Genomic DNA, 23,085 nt, shown 5'->3' with positions numbered 1-23,085 from the left:
CCTTTCTGGAAAATGAACACATTGACTTAAGATTTCATTGACAGTTGATTATTTAAAGAATTCAACAGTTCCCCCCTGAAAGACAAAGAAAAAAATGCATGTTTGTTTCTTACCCCCATTAGGACTTGAACATGCCATGTTGAGTTACTGTCCCTCTGCTCCTCTGAATGCACTACCTGCTGTGCTGATTAACACCTGTGAAGTCTAAAAATAGATCTGGCTGTCCCCCCTCCCCCTGCGTGTGTAAGTCACTGATTACGCCAGGTGCGACGTGGATGGGGGAGACATCAGAGCTCAGGAGAACATCCCGAACAAAATGCTATAATTAAAAATCTATAACTCCTGTCCGTGAAATGAAAACACCGTGATAATCACACGGTTTTGATGCACATACATATCTATATTATTGTTTAAAGTCAAAAAATTAGGCCGTGTGAGCAGTTTAGAAACGTACTTCTCATTTCATAAATTCTCCTCCAAGACTTATCATTACTTTTAATGGAATAGACATTTTTTCACACTATAGCACCGTCATCAAACAAATACTTGTTACTCAAAAACTATAAGTCCTATCTGGAAAATGAAAACATTTTGAGAATCACAAGAGTTTACACTTCAACCAGAGATATAGCTGAGAAATGGAGCCGTGGGAGCGATTTACGTTTTATTTTCCAGTTTAAATCTGTTCTGAAAAATCTTCAAGATTAACATGGGGCTCCAATGCAGGCGAAGCCCTGCAAAGCATGCGGCACCCATAATAAGATTTTTTTATAAACAGTCTATGGTGCGGAGTGAAATGAGAAAACTTTGCGTTCATCCTACCTGGTTTGTCTGCAATCAAGATTCTATAATCTGTGTTTTAGAATAAAATTTAACTGAATTTGCTTTATTCTTTATTGTTTACAGGTGTGGCCTCTATAAAAGTTTGAATTATTTACCTGAAGACTGTCATTCTTTGCTATTTCAGAGGTCTTTTAAGACAAATTGCCAATATTGTTAACCATGACAGAGATCAGCATCTGTGTTGTGTGTACGTGTCTCAGTCAGATATGGTGAAATTAAATATATCAAATTATCTAAATGATCTGGCACTGTTTTGTAGTTGCCCACCACTGCTGTTTATCCGTAGACAGAGAAGAAGACATTTTTAACACAGTCCAAAGACTAAAGGTCAGCCGCTCCCTCTGACTGCCACAGGGCATTGGCCGCCTGTCTATTCAATTTATATTCAGCATGAACTTATTGCATATCCAGATTACACCAAATTTGACACGTCACCTCCCTGGGCCATTTGCAATACCATTACCCAGATTGAAGCCGATTAATTGAATGGTTTGAAAGATTTGCGTTCCACATACAGAGAGACGTTCATGGGATTGGGAAAATACTTTCTTGTTCAATAGGAAATCCAGAACCTCAGGTCAGGATCCACTGCACTAAAGGATAAACCGAGATTTCTATCCTCATCCCATTAAAAGCTTGTCCCTCGTTGGGGTAATAAAGAAAACTCACTGGTTGGCTTCAGAGCTGCTGTGTCTGCAGTTGCTTTTTCTTTATTTTACCAATGGGCCCCGAAATTTATCTGCTCAGTTTGAAATGTAAAGCATCAATATGCGACAAATATTTTGTAGTAAGTAACGTCCGTTGGAGCAATCACTTAACAGAAACTGAGATCCACAAAAAAATGAAATCACTACAAACTGGGTCTAAACCAATTCAATCTAACCCCTTATCTGCTTTTTCTTCTTCTTCTTTTCCATTTTTCCTTCACCCACCTGTTGAGAGACCTGGCGCTGTCATCTCTGCTCAGCCATCGCTGTAATGAGTTTTCTGATGAGGAGCGCACATCCACCTCTCTCAGCACAAAACTATTCAGCACAGTCAAACTGAAAATGCAGACAAAGAGAATGCAGAACACTTCACCCACCTGCTGGTAAAGGCTCCAGGCTGTGTTCAACGGTCAGCAAGAACTGTAACACACACAAACACTCCTTACTGTAAGTGTTAGGCCATTTAAATAAAAAGCTTTTATAAAAATGTGTGTCACAGTAATTGGCCCCTGTAGTAACCCTGTCTCCATGACTTGTATGTGGCTTCTTTTATGTGCACTGGGTTCAGCTGAATAATCAAATACAACGCATTCAGGAAGACAAACAACTCACCAGTGGAAGGGGATCCACAAACCGGATCCAAAACGTCTTACAGTCATTAAAGGAAATGGATTTCAACTGATCCTGAAAGATTATAATGCATTCAAGACAGAGACGTATTGAAACATAAACAACATATAAAGCCTGCTGTAGTAATAAGTAAATACTGCCACCTGCTGTTGTATTGATGCCGAGACAGAACAGTGACTTAAACTCTGATACTACCACAGCTAGTGGTTATTATTATTATTAACTTGATTTATATTGCACTTTCCTTAAAACAATTACAGAGAGCTCCCCAAGACTCTAACGGGTCAATTCACCTAAATCACAAACAATCATATTTCTTAACTTACCTTATAGAGGTAGCAGCGGAGCAGAACTAAGTGGTTTTGATTTTTGATTTCAGCCTCGGGAACCTCCTTAGCACACTAAAAATGTATTAGATCTTGTGTGTGCAGTCTGAAACAGCTCTGCAGCAATATGTTGCAACAAAGAAAATAAATAAATATTTAACATTATCATACATCCATATGATCTCTGACAAATTACTTCAGTGACATCAATATTTATATGAGGAGTCTTATTTTATATGTACTACCTACTGTATGGTTTCGTTACATTAACTCTCCACACACGTACATCAAATTAAGAGAGTAACAGCTCAAACGAGTGAAAAAGAGATTAAATTTACTACTTAATAAAAACACAAATTAAAAGAGGTCTGATGTGCCGACCACAACCAATAAAAGAAACAAAGCACCAAAGATCAACGCACAACTACACTAAACTAACTACCAAAACTAAATGTAACAGAAATTAATTACAAAAACTGGACTACTGGACCCACTAGAGAAGGAAAATAAACGAGTCTCTCTGTTCAGTCAGCTGCTTATGCCAGGAACTTCCTGTCATGTAACTTTGCATAGACTTTAGTTTGACATCTAAATGACAGAAGGCCCCATTACAAAACATGCTTGTAATGGAAAAGTGAGAGAACCAGTGCACAATACAATTAAAATCTGGCAAAGAGACTTATGACTGTTTGAAATCGAAGCAGCATTTCTACAGATTTCCGTCTGGCAGAGTCAACACTAGGTCCCAGGCTGTGTCTCAATCCAAACCATGGCTTTAAGATACTGAGTTTGTTCTCATGATGACGTCTATGCACTGTATTCACACCCAGTCTTTCCAACTAAGAGTTTAGGCTTCTTTCCTTTATCTCTGTCCCTTAGTTACCGTAACAAACATGTCAGCACTTACTGAACCAATGAAAAACCAATGTGTTAAATTACATCTCCATAGCATGACATACATGTTGATTTACTATAAATGCAGATCTCCATTAAGGTTCAGAAGCCTACAGTTCAAGTCAGAATGACAACATTTAAAAAAAATCATCTTGAATATCAAAGCAATAATACTGTAGAAGTATAAATACTGTTCATGTGTCTGCCCTTCTTGTACGTTTACCATTATTATTATATCATTTGTGTCCAGGGGGAGGCAGTGTCGGCCTGCAGGGGAAAAACATGACTCAACAGTGTTGACCTGTGCTGACAATTAACTCATTCACAAAACCAATAACGCCTCAGTGCTGCACTGCCAAGGAGCATCAGCTGAATTTAAGGGGATGAGACTCATAAAGAAATGACAGTCATCCAGTGGCAGCACTTAATCTGATGGACTCATTCATACACACGTTGATTGTATCTCCATAAGAAGTCATGTTAACACGAAATCAAGCAGAGTGAGTCTTTCTGTTTCTTTCCAATCAGTGACAGAAGAATGCTCTTTACATTCAGTCAAACAAATGCCTACAGCAAAATAATAAACACTCATATGTATCATTTAGCAAAATCTGTACTTAAAATACAGATAAGAACAAATAAAACAACTTTTGTGAGTATTTCTATCATATGTTCTGTCCAAGGACAACTACATTTTCTACAGTTTCCACTGTCCTGCAGATCAATTAGTTACAACGACCCCTAGAAGACGTGGGATGCATCCACTAGCTGTTTATCTAATCTAGGTTTGTATGCTGCAGGAGCTGAGGTGGCTGATTTGAACAAGTGATTTCATTACTGCAGTCACTGGTTTCACATCACACTGCTCCCACTGCTGAATGTCTCAGAAGTCTCCAGAAATAATCACCAGGCCCAAGCTGTTAAGAAAGGAGAAATGACAGGCCTAATGTCAAACACAAAACCCGACAGTAAATCATTATTCATTTGTTTTCAAATCAAAATCGTGTTCTTATATTTGAGTCCACAGCAGCAGACTGTAAAAATAACTTGTGAGGTTAGAACAGGAGCGAGAATTGTCTCCATTAACACTTTGTGTCCTGCAGAGTTCTTAACCTCTTCGCTGATGTTACAGTGATGTCATGTGAGAGGGACAAACAAGGAGGACGCGCTGCCTGTGGGCAAAGTGTCCTCCACTCTCTTTATTTCCCATGAGAGCAGCCTCATGTCAAACTTGGCTGATGTGACTCGGACGTGAGTACCAGGAGGGCGTGGCCAGTATAATCAAAGTAGCGGAGTTTTCCAGGGAGGGCCGTGCCTGCGCGTGTGCGTTTGCGCGTGCTGGCTGCGGGTTGTCTGGTCACACACGCGGACTCAGTGAGGGAGAAGCGGAGCAGAGCGCAGCGCTGTGCGTCGGACAGGAGGAGTTGGAGAAAAGGGCACCAGCGGCACGGCGCATGAATCCGATCGTTCTCTCCCCATTCTCGGTTTCCGCTGCGTCTCGTCTGGTCCGAGTCGGATGCTGGGTGCAATCCATCCCCGCGTCTAGAACACACGACTGACGGACAAAACCATGGACAGTCTAGGCAGCCGCTGTAAGATCGTGGTGGTGGGGGACACGCAGTGTGGGAAGACCGCTCTCCTGCACGTTTTTGCCAAGGACTGTTACCCAGAGGTGAGAAAAGTCTGATTTTTTATTCCCTAGAGAACGGAGAGAGTTGGTGAAGGAGCGATGAGCCCCGTCATTAACGTGTATTATTGTGCAGCTCAACTTCTCCACTTGTTCCGCAGGTTACATACACCTGACACACAGACAGCAAAAAGGAGAGAGAGGGAGAACAGGAGGAGAGGAAATCTGAATAATAGTCCTGTACTGCCTCAATGAACTTTTACTGTGTCTGTACATGCACATAAAACTTTAAGATCTGTGTTACTGACTCTATATTTCTATAATATCCCCCAAAAGAAGGAATTTGCAGCAGCAGGTTGTCTGTGAAATGTGTCAGTGTTTTATGTGACAGCTGGGTCATAGCCCCACCAGTTCAGAGGCCTGTGGATGTGCAAACACAGGATTAGCCTGACCCTCTTAACTGGATAACTGAAATAAATGCCTTGCTTTTCAGAACTACGTCCCCACCGTGTTTGAAAACTACACGGCCAGCTTCGAGATAGACAAGCAGCGGATTGAGCTGAATATGTGGGACACGTCAGGTAAGACAACTTCTCCTCTCTGTCTGTAGCATCTCTTAGAAAAGGCTCACGTCAAACCCATCCCCTCCCCGGCCCTGCGGTGCCTTGTCCCTAGAGGACTGCAGCCTTCCCTTCTCCAACTTGTCCATCAGTCCTCTCTTTGACGATTTCCTCTGACACACTCCCGCAGCTTCAGGTGAATGTCTTTTGTGTTTTTTTTCTCTCAGCTTGTGGCATCCGCTTGTTTACGACTGTTGTCTTTGCCAGAAACTTCGGTGCCAGCCACGTCTCCCTCCCGTCTCCTGCGTTTGCATTCCACCCTGTGCTGTCCACTGTGTGTGGCTCAGTTCTTCTTCCCATGCTCTGGCCGCAGGGTCAGGCAACTGTGAGTGTGTGTGGGGGGGGGGGGGGATAAATGGGCGACGGCGTGGATAATTCAGACAGGATGTGCCTGAGGGGGAACAGTAACTGCCCTAACTGTTTAAGCATTTTGATCCAAGAAAGACAAATGTATTGGGTTTTTGGACATGAGACGTGCTGTCTGCTTATCTGAGGAAGATACCCTCAACTCTGATATTAAGTTTCCTTCGTTTTTTATCAGAGAATTATTCATGTGGAGAGGGTAAAGTCTCTATAGAGTTTTCTCAGCTGCCCTCTAACCCTGAAAGAAATCCATTCATCAACCTCATCAAAGTTTTTCAGATTCGTTTCAACTGGGAGTTTTTAGTAACTCGTTGTTTCAGAAGCTTTTCCACCCTGAATACAATTCTCAAGGCAGTAAAAAAACGTCAGATTTAATTAAGCTTATATTCTGAGGTGATGCCAAATGTAAAAACATTTGAATCCATATAGAGAAGAATCCATGTCATGACAGGGGCTTTCCCTGGAAACAAATCATCCCATACTCTGTCTGGTCGGTGACCTTTTGCGGGATTGAGCGTGATTGTATAAAATCACATCTTGCTGAGGAAGTATACTCTTGGCCAGCAGGCAGCAAGTATCACCAGTGAGATTACAGTCCCCTGCTCTACTTTCTTCCAAGTCCTGTCAGCGTGAATGGATTTACTGGCTCTCAGCTGCTCTGAGACTGCATCTCATCGCAGGCGTCTCAGGCCAGAGGCTCGTGCCAGCCTGAATGTGGGAGAAGTCCTCCTCTCACGCACAAACATTCCCAAACCTAAAAACGATTTACAGGAAAAAGAGATGGTGGGAGAATTTTTTTATGTTGGCCGACAAAAGAATGTTGTTTTTGCTCTGACCTCATGTTGACTCGGAGGGTAAATCAGCTCGAGCCTGTCAGTCAGGGGGTCGGGGTCCTCCGGGGCTCTGGGCCACGGTGACTTGAAGAGTTCCTTATCTCTGGGCTGTAGCAGCCTAATGATGCTCTGGGAATGTTTTGCTTCTGTCCATCTTTGAAAAGCCTAAACCACCTTTGGCAGTGTGAGCCTTTAATCTTCGGCGCGGAGACGCCCACCCCACAAACAAACGTGACGTCACCCAACCCACAGGGCAAGTGTGTGTTTGTGTTTAGTAAGCATGTGTGCTACTGTGTGTGTGTGTGTGTGTGTTCACAGGTCCTTGTAAGGTGAAGCATTTTTCACAGATTCTCAACACAGATGTTCATCTTTTCTCCCAACAAGAAAAATAATTGGCTCACATTTAGATGAAAAAGGCCTTCATCTGAAGAAAACAGCATGTCTCCCATCGTTGCTCTTTAGGAGCCCGACTTTCCTTTTTATTGCTTACCTCCCCTGTTTTATTTTGTCTTGGCTGTGCTCTTAAGGCTCGTTCAGACCATCAGTGACAGGAGAGACATTTCTGACTGAAGCTACATCCATACTGCTTTGTTTTCAAACCGCAATGATCTCTGTCCACATGGCCGTTTTGGTTCTGTACGAGGTTTAATCCCCATCCATACCAACACACCTGAAAACCCGGCTCCTGTGACCACTCCCATGGCACTTGGCATGCGCATCCCCTCTGGACATGTGAATTGCTCGAATAATAGTTTGACTCCTAAACACAAATAGGGTCAGCAACACTGATAATTGATTATCTATGTTGCTTTCTACACTGTAGCCGAGGCTAATGCCAGTTGTTATCTTCTGGAAGGTGATCTTGGTGATAAAAGACCGAATCAGAAAAGGTTATGTCGTGACCGAAGAGACCCAATCAGCAAGCGGTTGGGAGTGTCTACTTCATCGTTTTCAAAAATCTCTGTTTCTGCCCGTCCAGACTAAAATGCTGAGCCGGACTTAAACCCTAAACAGGGTTTAAGAAGCGTTTCAAGACTTCTCCATGTTAGCGGCTCTAAAACTATTGAGCAGTGTGGATGGCCGGTGCGTCCATAGAAGAATTAACGCGTTTTCAAATGAAAACATTGTAGTATTGCTATAGCCTGATATCAATGCCTTTCAGGGAGACTTGCTGTGGTCGGTGGCTTTACTCTGCAGATGTGAAGTAGACGTGCGACATGCTTCGGCACAGAGTCGAGCCGTGGTCAAATTTGACCTGTGGATTCACCTTGTGAGGCCACTGGCAGACCAGCTTGACAGCGCTGACCTTTTGAAGGGAACAAGGAAACGGAATCGTCGCTGCGTGCCAAATGAGAAGCGATGCCCAGAGAACTTTACTCCTCATGCCGCTCAACAGAACTATCCACCACCAGCTGAAGCCATCGCAGGTCCTGCGTATAGAACGTCTGGTCAAGCACCTGCTATTTTCAGAGAATGTGCAAATGATTTTCATTGTGTCACTTTCTGGTGGCGTAATTACCATCCACTTTGACTGGAAATTTGCATCAGTCAATCCTCCACTTGTTCTTCCTATAAGCCACAACCCGTTCCACCCCAGATATACAGCTGTTGTGTTCTTTTTGTAACAACAATGCTTTCAGCCTCCTCTCATAAAGAATCGTCTCCTTTTTAATTGCTGGCGAAGTCTGCCTGCTGCGGTCTGGCTCCGTTCACAAAGCATTATTGATCGCTATCCGAGGCGAGGCTATTTAAACAGCTTGTGTCTCGCCTGGTTCACATCCATTTCTCCGCCATGGTTAAATGTGTATTGCCATTAAAAAAGCTCCCAGCATTCATTGTTGCAGCATGGAAATCTGCCATTGATTAGTTTGGTCTCATTAATACCGATTCTTCCACGAGGCATGTGCCTGCAAGGCACACAGGTGAGTTGTTCATTTATTTTTTATCATTATTGAATTCAAATTTGTGTCCTTGTGCACGTGTGTGTTTGTGTTGCGTTTCCCTGAACGAATGAGTTTTTTAAGAAGCATTAAACAGAAACAGGGACCGGCTGCTGGCTTCTGGGAAACAGAGGGCAACTTTCGGCTGCGCTTTGTATTCTGCCCTGCATTCAGTCCACAACATCTGGAGAATTAAGCCAATTAGAAAGTGACTGAAGGGAATTCAAATGAGAGAAACCACTGCATGCATCAGCATCTATTGTATGTTGTACAAATGAGCAGCATCATAGTCTTTGATGGCGAAGTCTGTTTAAACGTTGTACAGTATGTCTCAGTTGCTGTTTTTCTAACAGGAAACATCCGTTTGTAGATTGTATATAAAGATGGATGACATGACTTCCCAAAAGTGAAGCTGAATCATCTTGTTCGCCCCTTGGTGACTGGCTATAATATGGGTAATATGGGTCCCTACCTCCTCCATGTTAGCAGATGGAGCATGGACCAAACTAAAAGTCATGCTAAATAATTGTTTTCTTTTTTTAGGTTCTTATCACATTGAGGTTCCATAAGGTTCTTGAACATTTCTTACGAAAACAGAGTTAAACATGATGATTGACAGTGGTCAAGCATGTGTATTGGCACACTGTCCATCTTTCTAAACAGTCTGTGGTATTACCCATTGGTGGATCTTTGAATGGGTGGTTTAGACTATTTTGAGTTGAGTATCAGTGTAAGTGTCAGTTGCTATAATTGTCATTGTGAACTTATAGTTCACAGAAGTGTTAAGTATGTAAGTACACAAATTGAAACATAGCATGCATCCCAACTGACTTGTAAAGAAACCTTGAAACAAATGTCAGCGTCAGCTATCACTAAACAATTGCTCAGTGTCAGTGGGTGGTGATAACTTGTCTAAGGGCCATTAGTTATTACTGTCCATGCTCATGGGGCCCATTGCCAGTCAGCCAGTCTGGGGTTTTACTGAGCCTGAGGCACTGATGCACTCTTGCCCTCTTCCCAATATGGCCAGGGTGCCTGGGAACACTTCCCTCTGCCTTGGCCTCAGACTAATAACCCCTTTAAGAGATTTGTGCTGGCAGTTTCTTTCGAATCCAAGTCAGGACTAGCTGGGTTTCCCCAAAGTTCACACCGGAGTACTTTCACTTCTCTGTCTGTTTCATGCTGCCTCACTAATGCCTGACCTGTGTCTCAGATGAAAACTGGAACTCTTTCATTCTGTTTAGTCATGCTACAGAGAGGCATTCCGCAGGAATCTTGTTTTCCTCTTTTACTGACATCTTTGCACTAATCTCTCTCGCTGCTGCGGTGCTTTTGCACTCGACTTCCCAGAAATCACTTGTCATTGAAACCACATGCTCATCACTTTTATCCTGAGAAGTTCTGCGGGGGGAGTTTGAGTCTTGCCGTCTGATCATATATTGCCTCACATTCTTACTGCCCGTTTTCTCTGTTTATTGTTTTGCTGTTTCTGCTGCTGGGAACATGAAATGCATCGCTTGCCGAACAGTGGAGGATTTCTCCTGCTGTAGACCTGGCTGACACCGGCTGTTGAAAACAATAAATATAAAAGCTTTCGTGACCTGGCTACAGCTTGAAGCACTATTTTTGCTGCACAATCACTTATAGGAAGCAGAATATTTTTTGGAGAAGCATCACAGATGCTGAATTTGTCATGTACGTCTTTAGCGTGCGCTTGTGACTCATTCGTCATGACAGTCAAAGGTGCGATTGTTTTGACATGAGTTTTCGATAACAAGATGCTGCGAGTGTGTAACGCCAGGGCCAGCACTCCAAATCGGAGCACTCTGCGCTCTCGCGCCTCTCACACACATTCCTGGTTACTCTATGTTCTTTAAACTCCACATTCTCAGCGCACTGGACCAGTAGGGCATCCAGAGGCCTGTAAAAACACGCTGAGTTCAGTGGGCTTCCCGTTCCTCAACAAGTTCCGCTTGATTAATTTTTAATAGAGGATGAGTGAACTACAACCACTACACAGGGCAGAAATAAAATCAACAGTCCCCCCGCCTCCGCCCTCAAACCTACAGCTCACTGCTCAGTGCTATCAGACCTGATTGGATCTGAGTAGCGAGCATGTTGACCACAGGAGATAGTATTGTCGACTCTCTGCTCTGCCTGTTTTGCTTTTTGGCCTCTCTGAATCCCTGCTGTAATGCTAGACTGTGCTAAATTATTAAAAAAGCTACATTTTGCTTTTCCTCCTCTCTCCTCTGAGCAATTCAAGAACTAGATGCTGTTCAGGTGGTTTCAACCTGCTGGAAAGGCAGTTACACACTGTCAATACAACTTCTATTTTTTTTTTCAGCCCCCTGAAAGGAAGATGACGACATCCTTGCACCTGCTGTTCACAAGTCTGCACAGAGCCAAGCGCTCTGAGTGCTGCTTTCTCTCCTTTCCCCTACCTGCCCAGGGCAATAACTGACTAAACAAAACTGGTTTTGATTATGCTGTAAGGCGCCCCCGCTTCACTGGGAGGGGGGGTGGGTGTGTGTGTGGGGGGGGGGGGGTAAGCAGAAGAGGAAAGTTTGGGAAAAGCTGGAACTTAAAATAACATTTTCTGTCCAAAGGATAAAATACACATACGCTGAAGAAATTTGGAAAGTCCCTGCTTATATGAACCAGTTCATCCTTCAATCTTTATTCAGAGTTTCATCATTGATTCATTTGAGGATTTTGTTTGTGGTAGTTATTCATTTATGAAGAAAATATAAGAATATTTTGAAAAACTGCCAATTAAACTTTCTCAGTGCGCTTTAACACATACCTTGTTTGGTCCAGCCCCTCTGTCTAGTCTGAACCTAAATAAAAGGAACAATGGAACAAAATTCTGTTCAAATAAAAGAGGTGGTCTCTGGTTGGATCAACAAGGGCCATGGTTTGGTTTGTTTGCCGTGTGAAAACACTTGTTTTTGAATAGTTTGGACTTTTGGACCATATGTAGGAAGTTGACACTGAATAAACATTAAGCAACAGAAGAGAGAGATGCAGAAGTGGCTCTCGGTAGTGCTTGCTCTCCTCAGCTCAGATGATATAATGTTGATGTTTGATCTACGAGGAAGTTCATGTTACTGGTAATTTTACAGAAGACACCCAGCATGTTGCCATGCCGACAGTGGCATGTGGCTCAGAGACTTTAAGTCTTCTAGAAGCCTGAAAACACACGTAAGGAGTGCATTGTGCTAGAGTTTTTATAAAAAATGAATGGATGTTTCCCCTTTTCAACGTCGATGGCTGAATTGTGAGCACTGGAACAGTTGAGTACCGAGTTAAGCTTGTTGTAATCCTCTTTGACTTGTGATTGCCATGTTGGATTTTTGCGAGGGTAGGAGATAAACTTGTGCCTTTTGGCCAAGTCTTCCATCTCTGTTATTTGGCAGCAGGACCACAGAGAATATCATCCAGCCCCCTCCCTGACTCTCAGCCCTTGGCGTTGGGTTTGAGATAGCTTCTGCCCTGTAGGCAGCCTGAGTCTGATAATCCTTCAGATTAAGTCATTCGTTAGACCCACAAAGATGTTTTAGAAACGAATGCCGTGTGTGTTGAAGGGGATCAGCGGTGTTTGTGTGTCACTGTGTCGTAAATTATACACATTTATGATCTCGATCTGGATGAGTGAGGGTAACTTTGTGAAACTGAATATTATAATTCCATTTATACTATTATTTACTCCCTATTTAATGCAAATAAATATACTTCAAGTCTGAATAAAACATAAATAAGAATGAACATGGAATGACCATTTGCTTTTAAAAGTGTGAAATGTCCAGGTTTCCCAGTAAAACAGTATTTGAAATGTATTTTACAACTAAGCAAAGCATATATGCATCTATACCTTATTTAATAAATATTCTATAATTATTTGGACATTTACGACCACATCCCTGATGTGTTAGGTACTTCCGTTCTCTGCTTTCCTTCATTGTAAATGTTCTCTATGCTCTAAACTCCTCGAAAACTGGTGTTCTCGTGCACGGCGCTGCACTTGCTTGCCCCCTGACTCTCTGAGATGGGTTGTGAGAGCCTCGCTGCTGGGCTGGATGTCTTGGTTCTTGAGCGGCCAAGCAGCTGTGCTCCATCCCTGGAGCTCAGCACTCTGTGACTCCTGCTCTCACACTATTACACAAAGGGTCAACGAGCTGAAGAGGAAACGACTGCACACACACTGCAGCAAAAGAAAAAGAAAAAACAAAGGAAACAGGAGTGCATAACATAACTTCTCTGGGGGTGGGTGGCCAGTTGTGTCTGTGCTATCTTTTTATCCTCCACTCGATCTTTCCCGTCTCTGCTAAGCCATTAGCCAAGGTGGCTGCTGGAGCGCTGCGCTGAGGTCACCAGCATTCAGGGGCAGTGCTGAGCAGGGGGTGGGCAGGAGTGCTGCATGAATGCCAGCCAGTCGTGCTGACAAGAACACACAGGCTGTAATTACCACAGAATATCTGTTCTCCTTAGTGACACGGTGACACACACACACACACACACACTTGTAAAGACACCTATTCCCACACACAGTGCAGCCCGCCTGGAGCACAGACACACAGCCCCTGTTCTGCCTTGTTTTACATGGATACTAAATGTCCCGAACAGCCCAAATGTCCACCCGCCGTTAAAACCAGCACTTCTGTGAGGCCTCAGAGGATACAGCTCCACAGAGTTTGTGATCTCTTATCTCTATCAGGAGAGGCTGGCAATGAAACCATGAAGACACCTATGAGCTGGGAGCCACCACACATTCCTTCACCACATCTCTGCCTCCATGTACTGTCAGCTTAACGCGGAGCAGCGGGCGAAAGTGTATAATCTGCTTAAATGGCATGTCCACTGCTGAGCAGCACTGCACACTGCAGATAGGCCGTATATGGCTTTTACTTTAGTTAATGTACCATTGGAATATTAGGGGCTGAACGTTCACTGGACAGAATTAAAAGCAGTCTTCTGGTACTTTGTAAAGAAAAGAGGACTTAAGGCTTTTGATGAGCTCACTAGGAGTCAGATTAAAGGCCTCGTCTTGCCGCGCTGCCAACACAGGAGAATTTAGCTTTTAAATTGACTGACAGAGGAATTCAAAGGATAAAATGTTGATTTGAACCGTTTTGTTTGCAAGCAGAAAAGACAACAGAAATACTCAATGGCAGAAATTTATAGTAGGGACACACAATACTGAGATTGTTACCATTATGTGATATTTTCAATTTTCATTTTATAGAAATGACACCATCTTTCTATTTTCTTTCAGTGTTGACCTTTTTCAACTGATTTTTTTCTTGAAAATATATTTCACAACAGAACACATAGAAGAGGAAACGCTGAATGTTTGCAAAAACAAGGTATATCAGAGAAGGTCAAAACCATACATCATCAATTCAGGTTTAACTCAAGTTATCAATCGTCTTCATTACAGTACGTCTACATTCATGCCATATTGTCACTAATCTTATATCCAGGAATCAGTGTACAAATTACTATGTTATTTGGAGTTTGAAGTTAATTAGTGAAAAAAACCTAACCTTCTATTCCACTGGTCAGAAAACTACCAACACCCGCTATCATCTGGCTTTTCTCTGCAATGGAACAGGCGTTTACTCCCTGGTCAAATGGCTCTGCAGTAAAGTGAATGGGCAATTCTGTCTTCTTTTTTTTTTTATGGTTTTGACGGTTGACAATGATGCGTAAATATAGCAGTGAACATTTGTATACTGTTTTTTTGCCATTTTGGTAACAATGTCCATGTGTCTTTTTCACCGCTGGCAAGATAGCAAGGAGGCAGACTCTTCTATGGATATTACGAAAGGGGTTGATTGGAAGCAGCATATTGCCAGAAAGTTGAGGTGTCCATCCCATTGAAGTAGGTGTGCAAGAAATTGCACACTTACTTCCGCACCCCCCCCCCCCCCGAGCCAAATTCCAGTGGGCCATCGTCTACTGGGTCCATCCATAAAGTTTTTAGTGACCGTCTCTGTGCATCATAGTGCAAATGAGAGCTTTCTGAAAACAAGTGTCAACCATCACCCTCACGTTGGAATAACGCCAGCTTGCAACCTCAGCAAAGGGCAGCTGTCAACATGTTGACTAACCCACATGGATTAGGGAGCAATGTTCAATAATCTACAATAATCTTACAATCTGATTGTGTTACTGGTGGGTTGTTTTCTTTGGCTATAGTTAGACTGCTGATGCCTTTTTATCACCCAGTCTTCCCAGTCACAGAGACAGGGCAGATTTATTGATGGCTAGAGTTGAGGCCGAGGAACAGAGCAGCAGAACTGAGCCTGAGGAAAGAGTGGATGAATATGGTCGAGGGAGAAAAACACTCCTTCATTCTCCCATGTTGGACTGAGGGCAAACTGTCACTCACTATCTCCTTCTCACAGTTACAAAGGGGGCCGATAGCTGGTCAGCACATGTTTGACATGTGGTCAAACCTGTTTATAATCTTAGCACATTTATGAATGTTTTAAACAAAAACATTTACATATTGCTCCTCTAAAATGTACACACATACATACATTTATATATATATACCATTAAGTTGAGGACAGCTGCAGATTCAGCTTTACAGTTGAACTTGATAGTTTTAACACATTGACTGTATATAAAGATAGAAAATATTTCAGCTCTTCGAAGGGGAAGCCAGAGCATCTTGATCACCCCTGCTGGCTAGCTGTTGTATAGGTTATAAACCCCACTTCTTCCATGTTAGTGGATGGGACATGGAACAATCTAATTGCAAAGATGGCAGTTTTCATATCTGCAAAGTTTTGGCCTAATTTCTAGGTAGCTGGAGGAAGGGGAGGCGTGTCGATCATCTTTATTTATAGTCTATGGTTCAGCACTCCGAGTTACCCCTTACACATTATCACATTGTTTTCACATTGCCGTGTGACATACTTCGACCTGGGTCGTGAAAACCTGAATATTTAACATGCATTGGTAGAGAGCTGAATACAATAGGTACAAAAGAAAAATGTTGATGTGAGAGATCCGTGTGAGAGCGTTTACGTGTGTGGGCATGTGTGTGACTGAATGGGTTCGTGTATGGGAATTCCAACAGTTATGACCCTGTAACCCTTCCTATTGTTTACCAGCTGACCAGAGGCATAATTGGGGCTGATGAGGGTTGCTGCTGCGGTGGGAGCCTTAACACAATGAGGCTGGAGAGCACAGCAGCTGCCTCGACCAATAGGCAAAGAGATTTGGGGGGAGCGAGGGGTTGAAGTGTGTGAGGCATGGGCGAGGGGGGTGCTGCCCTTAGTACATGTTATAAGAGCTGCAAGTGTTCACTGGGTTGAGAAGTGGGAAAGGGGGCAGAGGGAGTAGACAGAAGGAGAAGCCTACATCTGTGCTTTTTCCGACCCCCACCCTCCGAGGCTTTGTGTTGTGAGGAACTCGGTGAGTGTGTTTGTCGGTGGCACCCTTGGGACCTGACCCCCCGCGCTCCTTGGGGAGGCTGACACACAATCAGCAAATGTGTGTCACACTGCACGGCCCTCACATGCAAAACACTCATCTGCATATACACTCTGCGATATAACACAGTCCTGCGAGGGATTTAACACTGTGCTTTTGTCCATTGTATTCAGAGATGCAGGGAGCATGCTTTAATTATGCAACCTCTGTCTGCAGTGACCTGAAGTAACGTGATCTACGGCACGACGTAAACAATCCTTTGACGGAACAGGAAGTTATTGATCCTAAATGGAGTTACTTCAAGGGCACATGGACTTTATAACACCGAGACAGTTCCTACTTGATTCTGAAGCTATTCATTTTATAATGAATAAAGGATAGATGCTAAAAACCAACAGTTAGATATTGGACTTTTCTGTCCATGTGCTTTAAAATATTTGACCTGGACGCAGTTTTTTACACTGATATTCTCTTCCACTCCATTTTAAAGGCAAACGAGTATTTTTACTTGTCCGGGCAAATTATTCTCATCATTTAGTGAAGAGGCTCATGCTCAAATTGCCAGAGGCCACTGAACCAGGGGAAAATAGTTTTAGCCAAATATTAAAAGAGGATCAAAGTTTTTCTTCAGCATTTTAAATTAATGGAGCAACTACATTGTAGTTATATAAGCATAGCTAAGTCATAGCTATGTCCTTCATTATACCTGATCTATAATAATAATAATAATAATGTGTATTTATAGAGCGATTTCTAAATCCAGATTCATATTTAATTATAAGCAGGAAATTAAAAAGTAATTTGAATATATAATATATGGAATAGCTTTCTGTCTGTATTTGGAACACATTTTTCGAGAACAATTCATCTAATCGACTCTAATAAGTGATTTGTTAAGGGTGAAGGAGGTGCAAGGTCAAATTTTGAATTATTTGGACACACGATGAATTTAATATCAATAAACTTTGCATAAAGAGCTCTTTGTGCAGCAGCAGTGGTGCAGCTTCAGGGTTCTGTGGACTGAGTCCTGCAGCAGGTCTTTACTTGCCACAGGTCACGTCTACAGTTTCAGAAAGAAAACTGCAATAATCACAGACCAAACAAACAGAACATTCCAAAGAGACTGGTTTGGAACTGGCACTGCACTGCAGATGTCCATCTCAAGACATTCCTGAGTCAACTGACCGGATAGACAGATAAGCAGTTTTTAATTCCGTTTAAATAGTTAAAGTCTAATATATAACAGAAGGAACACAGTTCTAACCACTAACTGTAATGTCATTACTAAAAAAACTAATTATTGCATTGGCGGAAGCAGTCATGTGTTTACAGTAACACGTTCAGTTACATTATAGAACTGTTCATGTGTTTGGAAAATTGACTTTAACTAGAGAGGAGACATAAACTAATCCACCCTGAGTCGAAGCAGGGTGTGTATTCCTTTGCAGCAGCAGCAGCAGCAGTAGTGAATGCCTCAGTCATCCAGACAGACAGGAAACCAAAGCACCCAGGGAACTGTGGCTCTGTGTGCTTTCCCCCGGTCAGCTCCCTCTGCTGAGTGCAACAGAACCCGATGCAGCGCCAGCTTTGATCAGCCCACTTCAAACACTGACTGGTTCTGCTGCTGCTGCTCCCAGAGCTGCAGCGCTCGGTCCCTCCGGCTCCCCAACTCCACGGGAGCGAAGCCCGCTCAGCATCCGTCTGCAACCCATCCGAGCGTAAGGGGATACGGGGAGAGGGGCCGACTTTCACCTCCATCCTTCAACCCTCCCCCTCCACCTGCACCCGGCTCCCCCCCACAGACACACTCAACAGATCTCATCATTTATGGATGACTTTATTTATAAACAAGATCCGCTTGCGCTCTATTTCTCACTGCTGCCGCTTTTGTGGAAGTGAAATTGCACTTGGGGTGGGGCCTCGTCTCCCCGGCGGCTCCCTGGGGGGTCACAGAGTGGACTGGGGGGATAGATAGCATCATGATAGGGATGTGTTTGGATGGTTCTGCGCTGAAGGAAGTGGAGCTGTTGGAGCAGAGGCTGTCTCTTTCCCCTCCCAAGTTTTTCTTTCATATGCCTGCGTAGCTACCACATGAATATTCTCACTCCTCATTCACCCGCTTCATATCAGACGGCGGACAGAGAGGCCACAGTCAGTCTTATTACAACCTTTAATGGAAATCTTCCAGCTCCAGAACAAGTTTTGAAAAGGAGAGCGAGATTGAAATATGAGCAGGAGCAGAAACGATGTGATCTAGGCTGTTTTACATGTGAAAAGGAATAACATTTGAAGACGGTGTGTATGTGAGGGGATGACAGTCTTCGAGGACTGGGAAGAGCAGAACTTATTGTAGCGTGGCAATCACCCCCGCTTGGTCAGAAAATCAAAGTCGGTGTTAAACATTGGCTGTAAACTTCATACTGTTTGGCGAGTTCTCAAAGACTGTTGAAATGAAAAAATCAATTCACCCTTAATTTTTTTGGGGGGATTAGTGGCATCCCTGCCAAGTGGAGGCACGGTTTAACAAGCTGCTGGCTGAGAGAACCAGAATTTTATTCAAACATTATCCCAACATGTGTCCTTTAGTTTGCCTTAATGACACTTGATTGATCAAATGAGGCATCTGCAGCCACAAACTGGTTCTTAATTCTCTTTGCTGCCAAGACTGAGCAGTTGTGCCATTTTCATGTACAGAAAACAAAGGCTTTCCGTCAAGATACCACCAGTCAGTTCGGCCAATATATATATGAGCCTTTGACAGTCTTATCGTATTTGTGTCTATGTTAGCAGATAAATGTGCCGATTTGAAAACTATTATTTAAGAGAACAATGCAGAAAAGGTGTGCACTGTATTTTTATCTTTTGAGCTCTATATAATAAGTTGTATTTGTTTTTTCCTAATATTTCTGTAATATCTTTTGCTTAAACTGTCAAAAATATCAAGCCTCAATTACATTTCTTTGTCGTATATCAACTCAAGATTCATTGCCCATTCATTTTAAAATATACGTATCGGATCATATATAACAATGTTGTTTACTCTAATATCAGTATCGACATCGGCCTCAAAAATCCATATTGGTCAGACTCACTTTTTAAATAATCTACAGCTCAGCATTTCTCTTACTCTGGTTAAATGTGATTCAGACAGTTATGATTATCATAACATTTGGTTTGACACTTATCATTGGATATCACACTTGCTATCCAAAGTTACATGGTGAAAGAACCGGTATTAGAGTCCAGGTTGAATCCAACGTGCTCATAATTTGCCGGGAGTGAGCACATGCTTATATATTTAATTGTCCAGTGCAGTGCTATGAGACATGATACTACATTGCACTGTTGGCTGGCCCTGCAATCATTTGCCTGAGCTCTTTGCTTTGGCAACGTGCTCTCATTGAAATGAATGAGGGGGGTTTTGGTTTATCATGCTGTCAGCACATGGCTGCAAGCTGTCAGAGTAGTTTGGCAGCTAAAGATTGCACATAATTACTTCACGTTTTGTTATATGGTTATGTAGGTTCATAGTATCAATACATAGTTGGGCAGACTGTGCCTGTTCTTTAGTTTGGTTGGAAAAACCGAATCCGGACTGTGTAATTTGATTTGATATTCTCCTTTTATCTGGATGTGTAAAGCAGAGGCCCCTCCGCACACAGGGCAGCACAGATGGGCTCCTGAAGGCCTTTGTCCAATCCGATCAACACACCAGCTTTTCAGGACGGAAACTGGATATTCCACCTCCCCGCCTTAGAAAAAAAAAGCGCTCGTTCCCCCGCGTGAGCTCCTTCTGTTTTTACATGTTCCTGTTGAGCAACCAGACGAAAACAAACAAAGCAGCAGAAGACTTGCAGCCTGTGTTGGGAATATCGGAACCAGCTGGGGTCCGACACTGATTGGTCTGGGAGGTGAAGGAGGTTGTGCAAAGAACAAATAATCCCCGAGTCAGCATCTGGTATTCTCTAACTAGCTCTCGTCTTTTTTAAACTGTGTTATTTGGTGGATCTTGTCCAAACAGTCCGCTGCTGGTGCTGCTAGCCGCTTTTGAGCAGACTCCACACAGCTCTGGTGTGAGAGCCGCAGAGCTTGAAGAAACACAGACACAGATAAAAACAGGCTCGGCATGTTCTCCCCTGTGCGCAGATGTTCACAACAACCTGACTTCCTCACACAAACAAACGCTGGGTAGTGTTGGTATTATAACATCTAAACATCTCCAAGCGGTTGACATCTGGTGCCACCAGCCAAAAAAAAGAGTCTGAAGTAATTTATCAAGTTGTGTGAAGAAGAAAATCGAAATTGAGACTTTATGAATCTTTTGTTTAAGCGTGAAAGGGAATATATAATTCTGCAGAGGAAGTGCCTGACAGAAAAAGCGTATTGATCTTTAAAGGTAAAGCACAGCACAAACCCGAGCCATAGAAATTCTGTACTGTATATAGGGATCAAACAAAAGGAGAGGAATTACTTTGCCATTTCTCTAGTGGAATGGGAGTGTGGATGTGTGTCTATATGTGCGATTATAACACAGGGACCACAACTGAGACTGGACTCGCCGCTCCCTCTCCATCTTGATCCTCCCGGGGCGTGCAGGAGACAGACGGCAATGCAGCTCTGTCCCCCTTGTATCTGCGTCAACGTCCAGCCCCGCGTTCCAACCTGCCAATGGACGACAGACACGGGCATTAACTCCTCGCTTGGCAGCATGGGAGAAGAGCAGATCTGCGGGAAGGTGCTCGACGCCCTTCAAAGGCTGTGCTCCCTCTGGTGGGAAAGAGCAGGGGGGCTTTGATCAATATCCCTCGTGTGAAAGGCTGCAGACATGGAAGGTTAATGGCCATTTAACCCAGTGTAACCTCCACTGTCCCCATCTTTGCGCTAATGCCTTTGAAAACTTGACACAGCCATCTCTATTACAGATCAACGGCCTTATCACACACTGAATGTTTGTGCGTATACACTTGTGATGTCTATATGTCACGCTGTGCAACCTAAGATACAACATAAGCCCTGGTCTTGACTGCCCGCCAAGCCATGGCTGCTTCATTACAGACCTTTTTTATAGTTTGTTTCATTGGATCGAGCTGATTTTTCACTCGGATTCATTCCCTCAAGCTCCCTTTATATGAGGCTGTATATCAAAGCTGTAAATGGTCTGTTTATGTGACTTCTGCTACTACACACTGCATTAAATCTCGCCAACATGTGATGGAGTAATTGCGATATCGCCCTCAAGGTTCAATATCTCAGACCTATCATTGGAAGAGCAGTGAATTTTTGGGGAAACATTCATGAGACAGATTTTAGTCAGAACAAACAACAGATTTATAGAAAATAGTTAATCTCAATAAGAACATTCATATTTGGACGAATATTGTTGCACAAATCTAAAAATCCGAATTAATCCTTCGTGTTATCAATTTATCTAAACTGCACTGCCTACTGTCCCTTATGTTTTCAACTGGATTTTTCGAAAGAATTAAATAGACCCCTCTTGTGTTCCACAAAAAAAGGATCCACAATTATCAGGGATTCACAACACTCATCCTCCTCTGGAAAGTCTACCCCAGTTTCCTGGAAACGAGGCACAGACCAATTCTTGAACTTTAGATTCAGGAGGAACCATATCAATTCTGTCCGGTTGGGGTTGTTCAGGGTCAGGAGACTGTGACACCCCTGTCTTCCTGTGTTGTTTTGGACTTTAAGAAGGTGCATGACCATGACCCGTGGGCACAGTACTACAGGAGTACGGGGCACTGGGGCCATTGCTGTCAGTCATACTGACCTCTGCAAGCAGAGCGACAGCTGCTTCCATATCCACAGAATAATGTCAGACATGTTCCTGGTGGGTGTTGGACACGGTAGTGTTGTCATCGACAGGATTTTCTAGGGGTGAGGAGAGTAACAGGTTTGGGAGCCTCAGGATTGCGATGGTGCTCTTTGCAGACCACGTGTCTCTGTTAGCTAGTCCTACTGTGACCTGTTATGGTTGAAGAATCGATCTACAGTCCGATCCTCACCTACAGTCTGAGTAGAGACTGTAAGAATGAGGTCGTGGACACAAGAGTGTTGGACAGTGTGTACTAGACCTAATAGAAGTGTTGTATTGAATGTGACTTACATAATTCACCCTTGTTCTTAGAGTGGTTATATACACTGTTGTTTCATGCTTTTATTCAATTAATGTGTTAAGTATAACTGTGCCGGGATCGTGTCCCTTTAAATATATATGTGCGTGATGACGTTGAGCCCAGTGCTTGCTGGGTAACGTGAAGACGTTGAGTCCAGGGCTTGCTGGGTAATTCAGCGCCATTTTGTTATGCTAGTTTGAGCAAAAATAAACGGGACACAGACTTGTGTTCCCAACTTCAGGAATTGTTTTCTGTGTTTAAATGCAATTCCCACATTGTCTCATTTTTACCTCCCCACAAAGGTTGCAGGTAGCTCCAAAAATATCAAGTAGTGAATAGGTGATCCAAAAATGTGCTCTTCCTCCTCCATCAATTAGGAGAACTTAGTATTGGGGAAAGAAGTTAAGCACTGAACAGATCAACAGTGGCTGAGATCTCCTGCGATTAATCCTTACTGTGTATCAAGTTGGCTCCTACATTGAGTTGTGCAATCCATCACAGTGAAATTAAAGTCTGCATGAATGTTTGTCACATTATTGTAATGAGGCATTGCCAATCAATATGCACTTACACTGCATTATCAAGCGGCGACAATGTAATGCTGGGCAAACTTTATCATCACCGTGATGGATTACACGACTCAAACGACTTTCATGAGTCTAATAATTGATTTTCATATCACACAGAAGTAAATGGAAAGCAGTGGTTGCTAACAGTATGAA

General features: G+C 43.1%; 1 protein-coding gene across 1 annotated transcript in view; it reads left to right on the top strand.

Annotated features, from left to right (window-relative positions):
- Positions 1 to 4,737: 4,737 nt before the first annotated feature.
- Positions 4,738 to 23,085, top strand: part of rnd2 (Rho family GTPase 2) — a 29,184-nt gene continuing 10,836 nt past the window's right edge. The window contains exons 1-2 of the mRNA XM_062408345.1: positions 4,738 to 5,072; positions 5,521 to 5,608. Of these exons, the coding sequence (XP_062264329.1) occupies positions 4,971 to 5,072; positions 5,521 to 5,608 (190 nt within the window). The 5' untranslated portion in view covers positions 4,738 to 4,970. The remainder of the gene's footprint in view (positions 5,073 to 5,520; positions 5,609 to 23,085) is intronic.

This window comes from Platichthys flesus, chromosome 16 (genome assembly GCF_949316205.1).
Source record: "Platichthys flesus chromosome 16, fPlaFle2.1, whole genome shotgun sequence".
Classification (NCBI taxonomy): Eukaryota; Metazoa; Chordata; class Actinopteri; order Pleuronectiformes; family Pleuronectidae; genus Platichthys; species Platichthys flesus.
The sequence above is the reverse complement of the archived record's forward strand: the minus strand, read 5'-3'. Positions and strand labels throughout refer to the sequence as shown.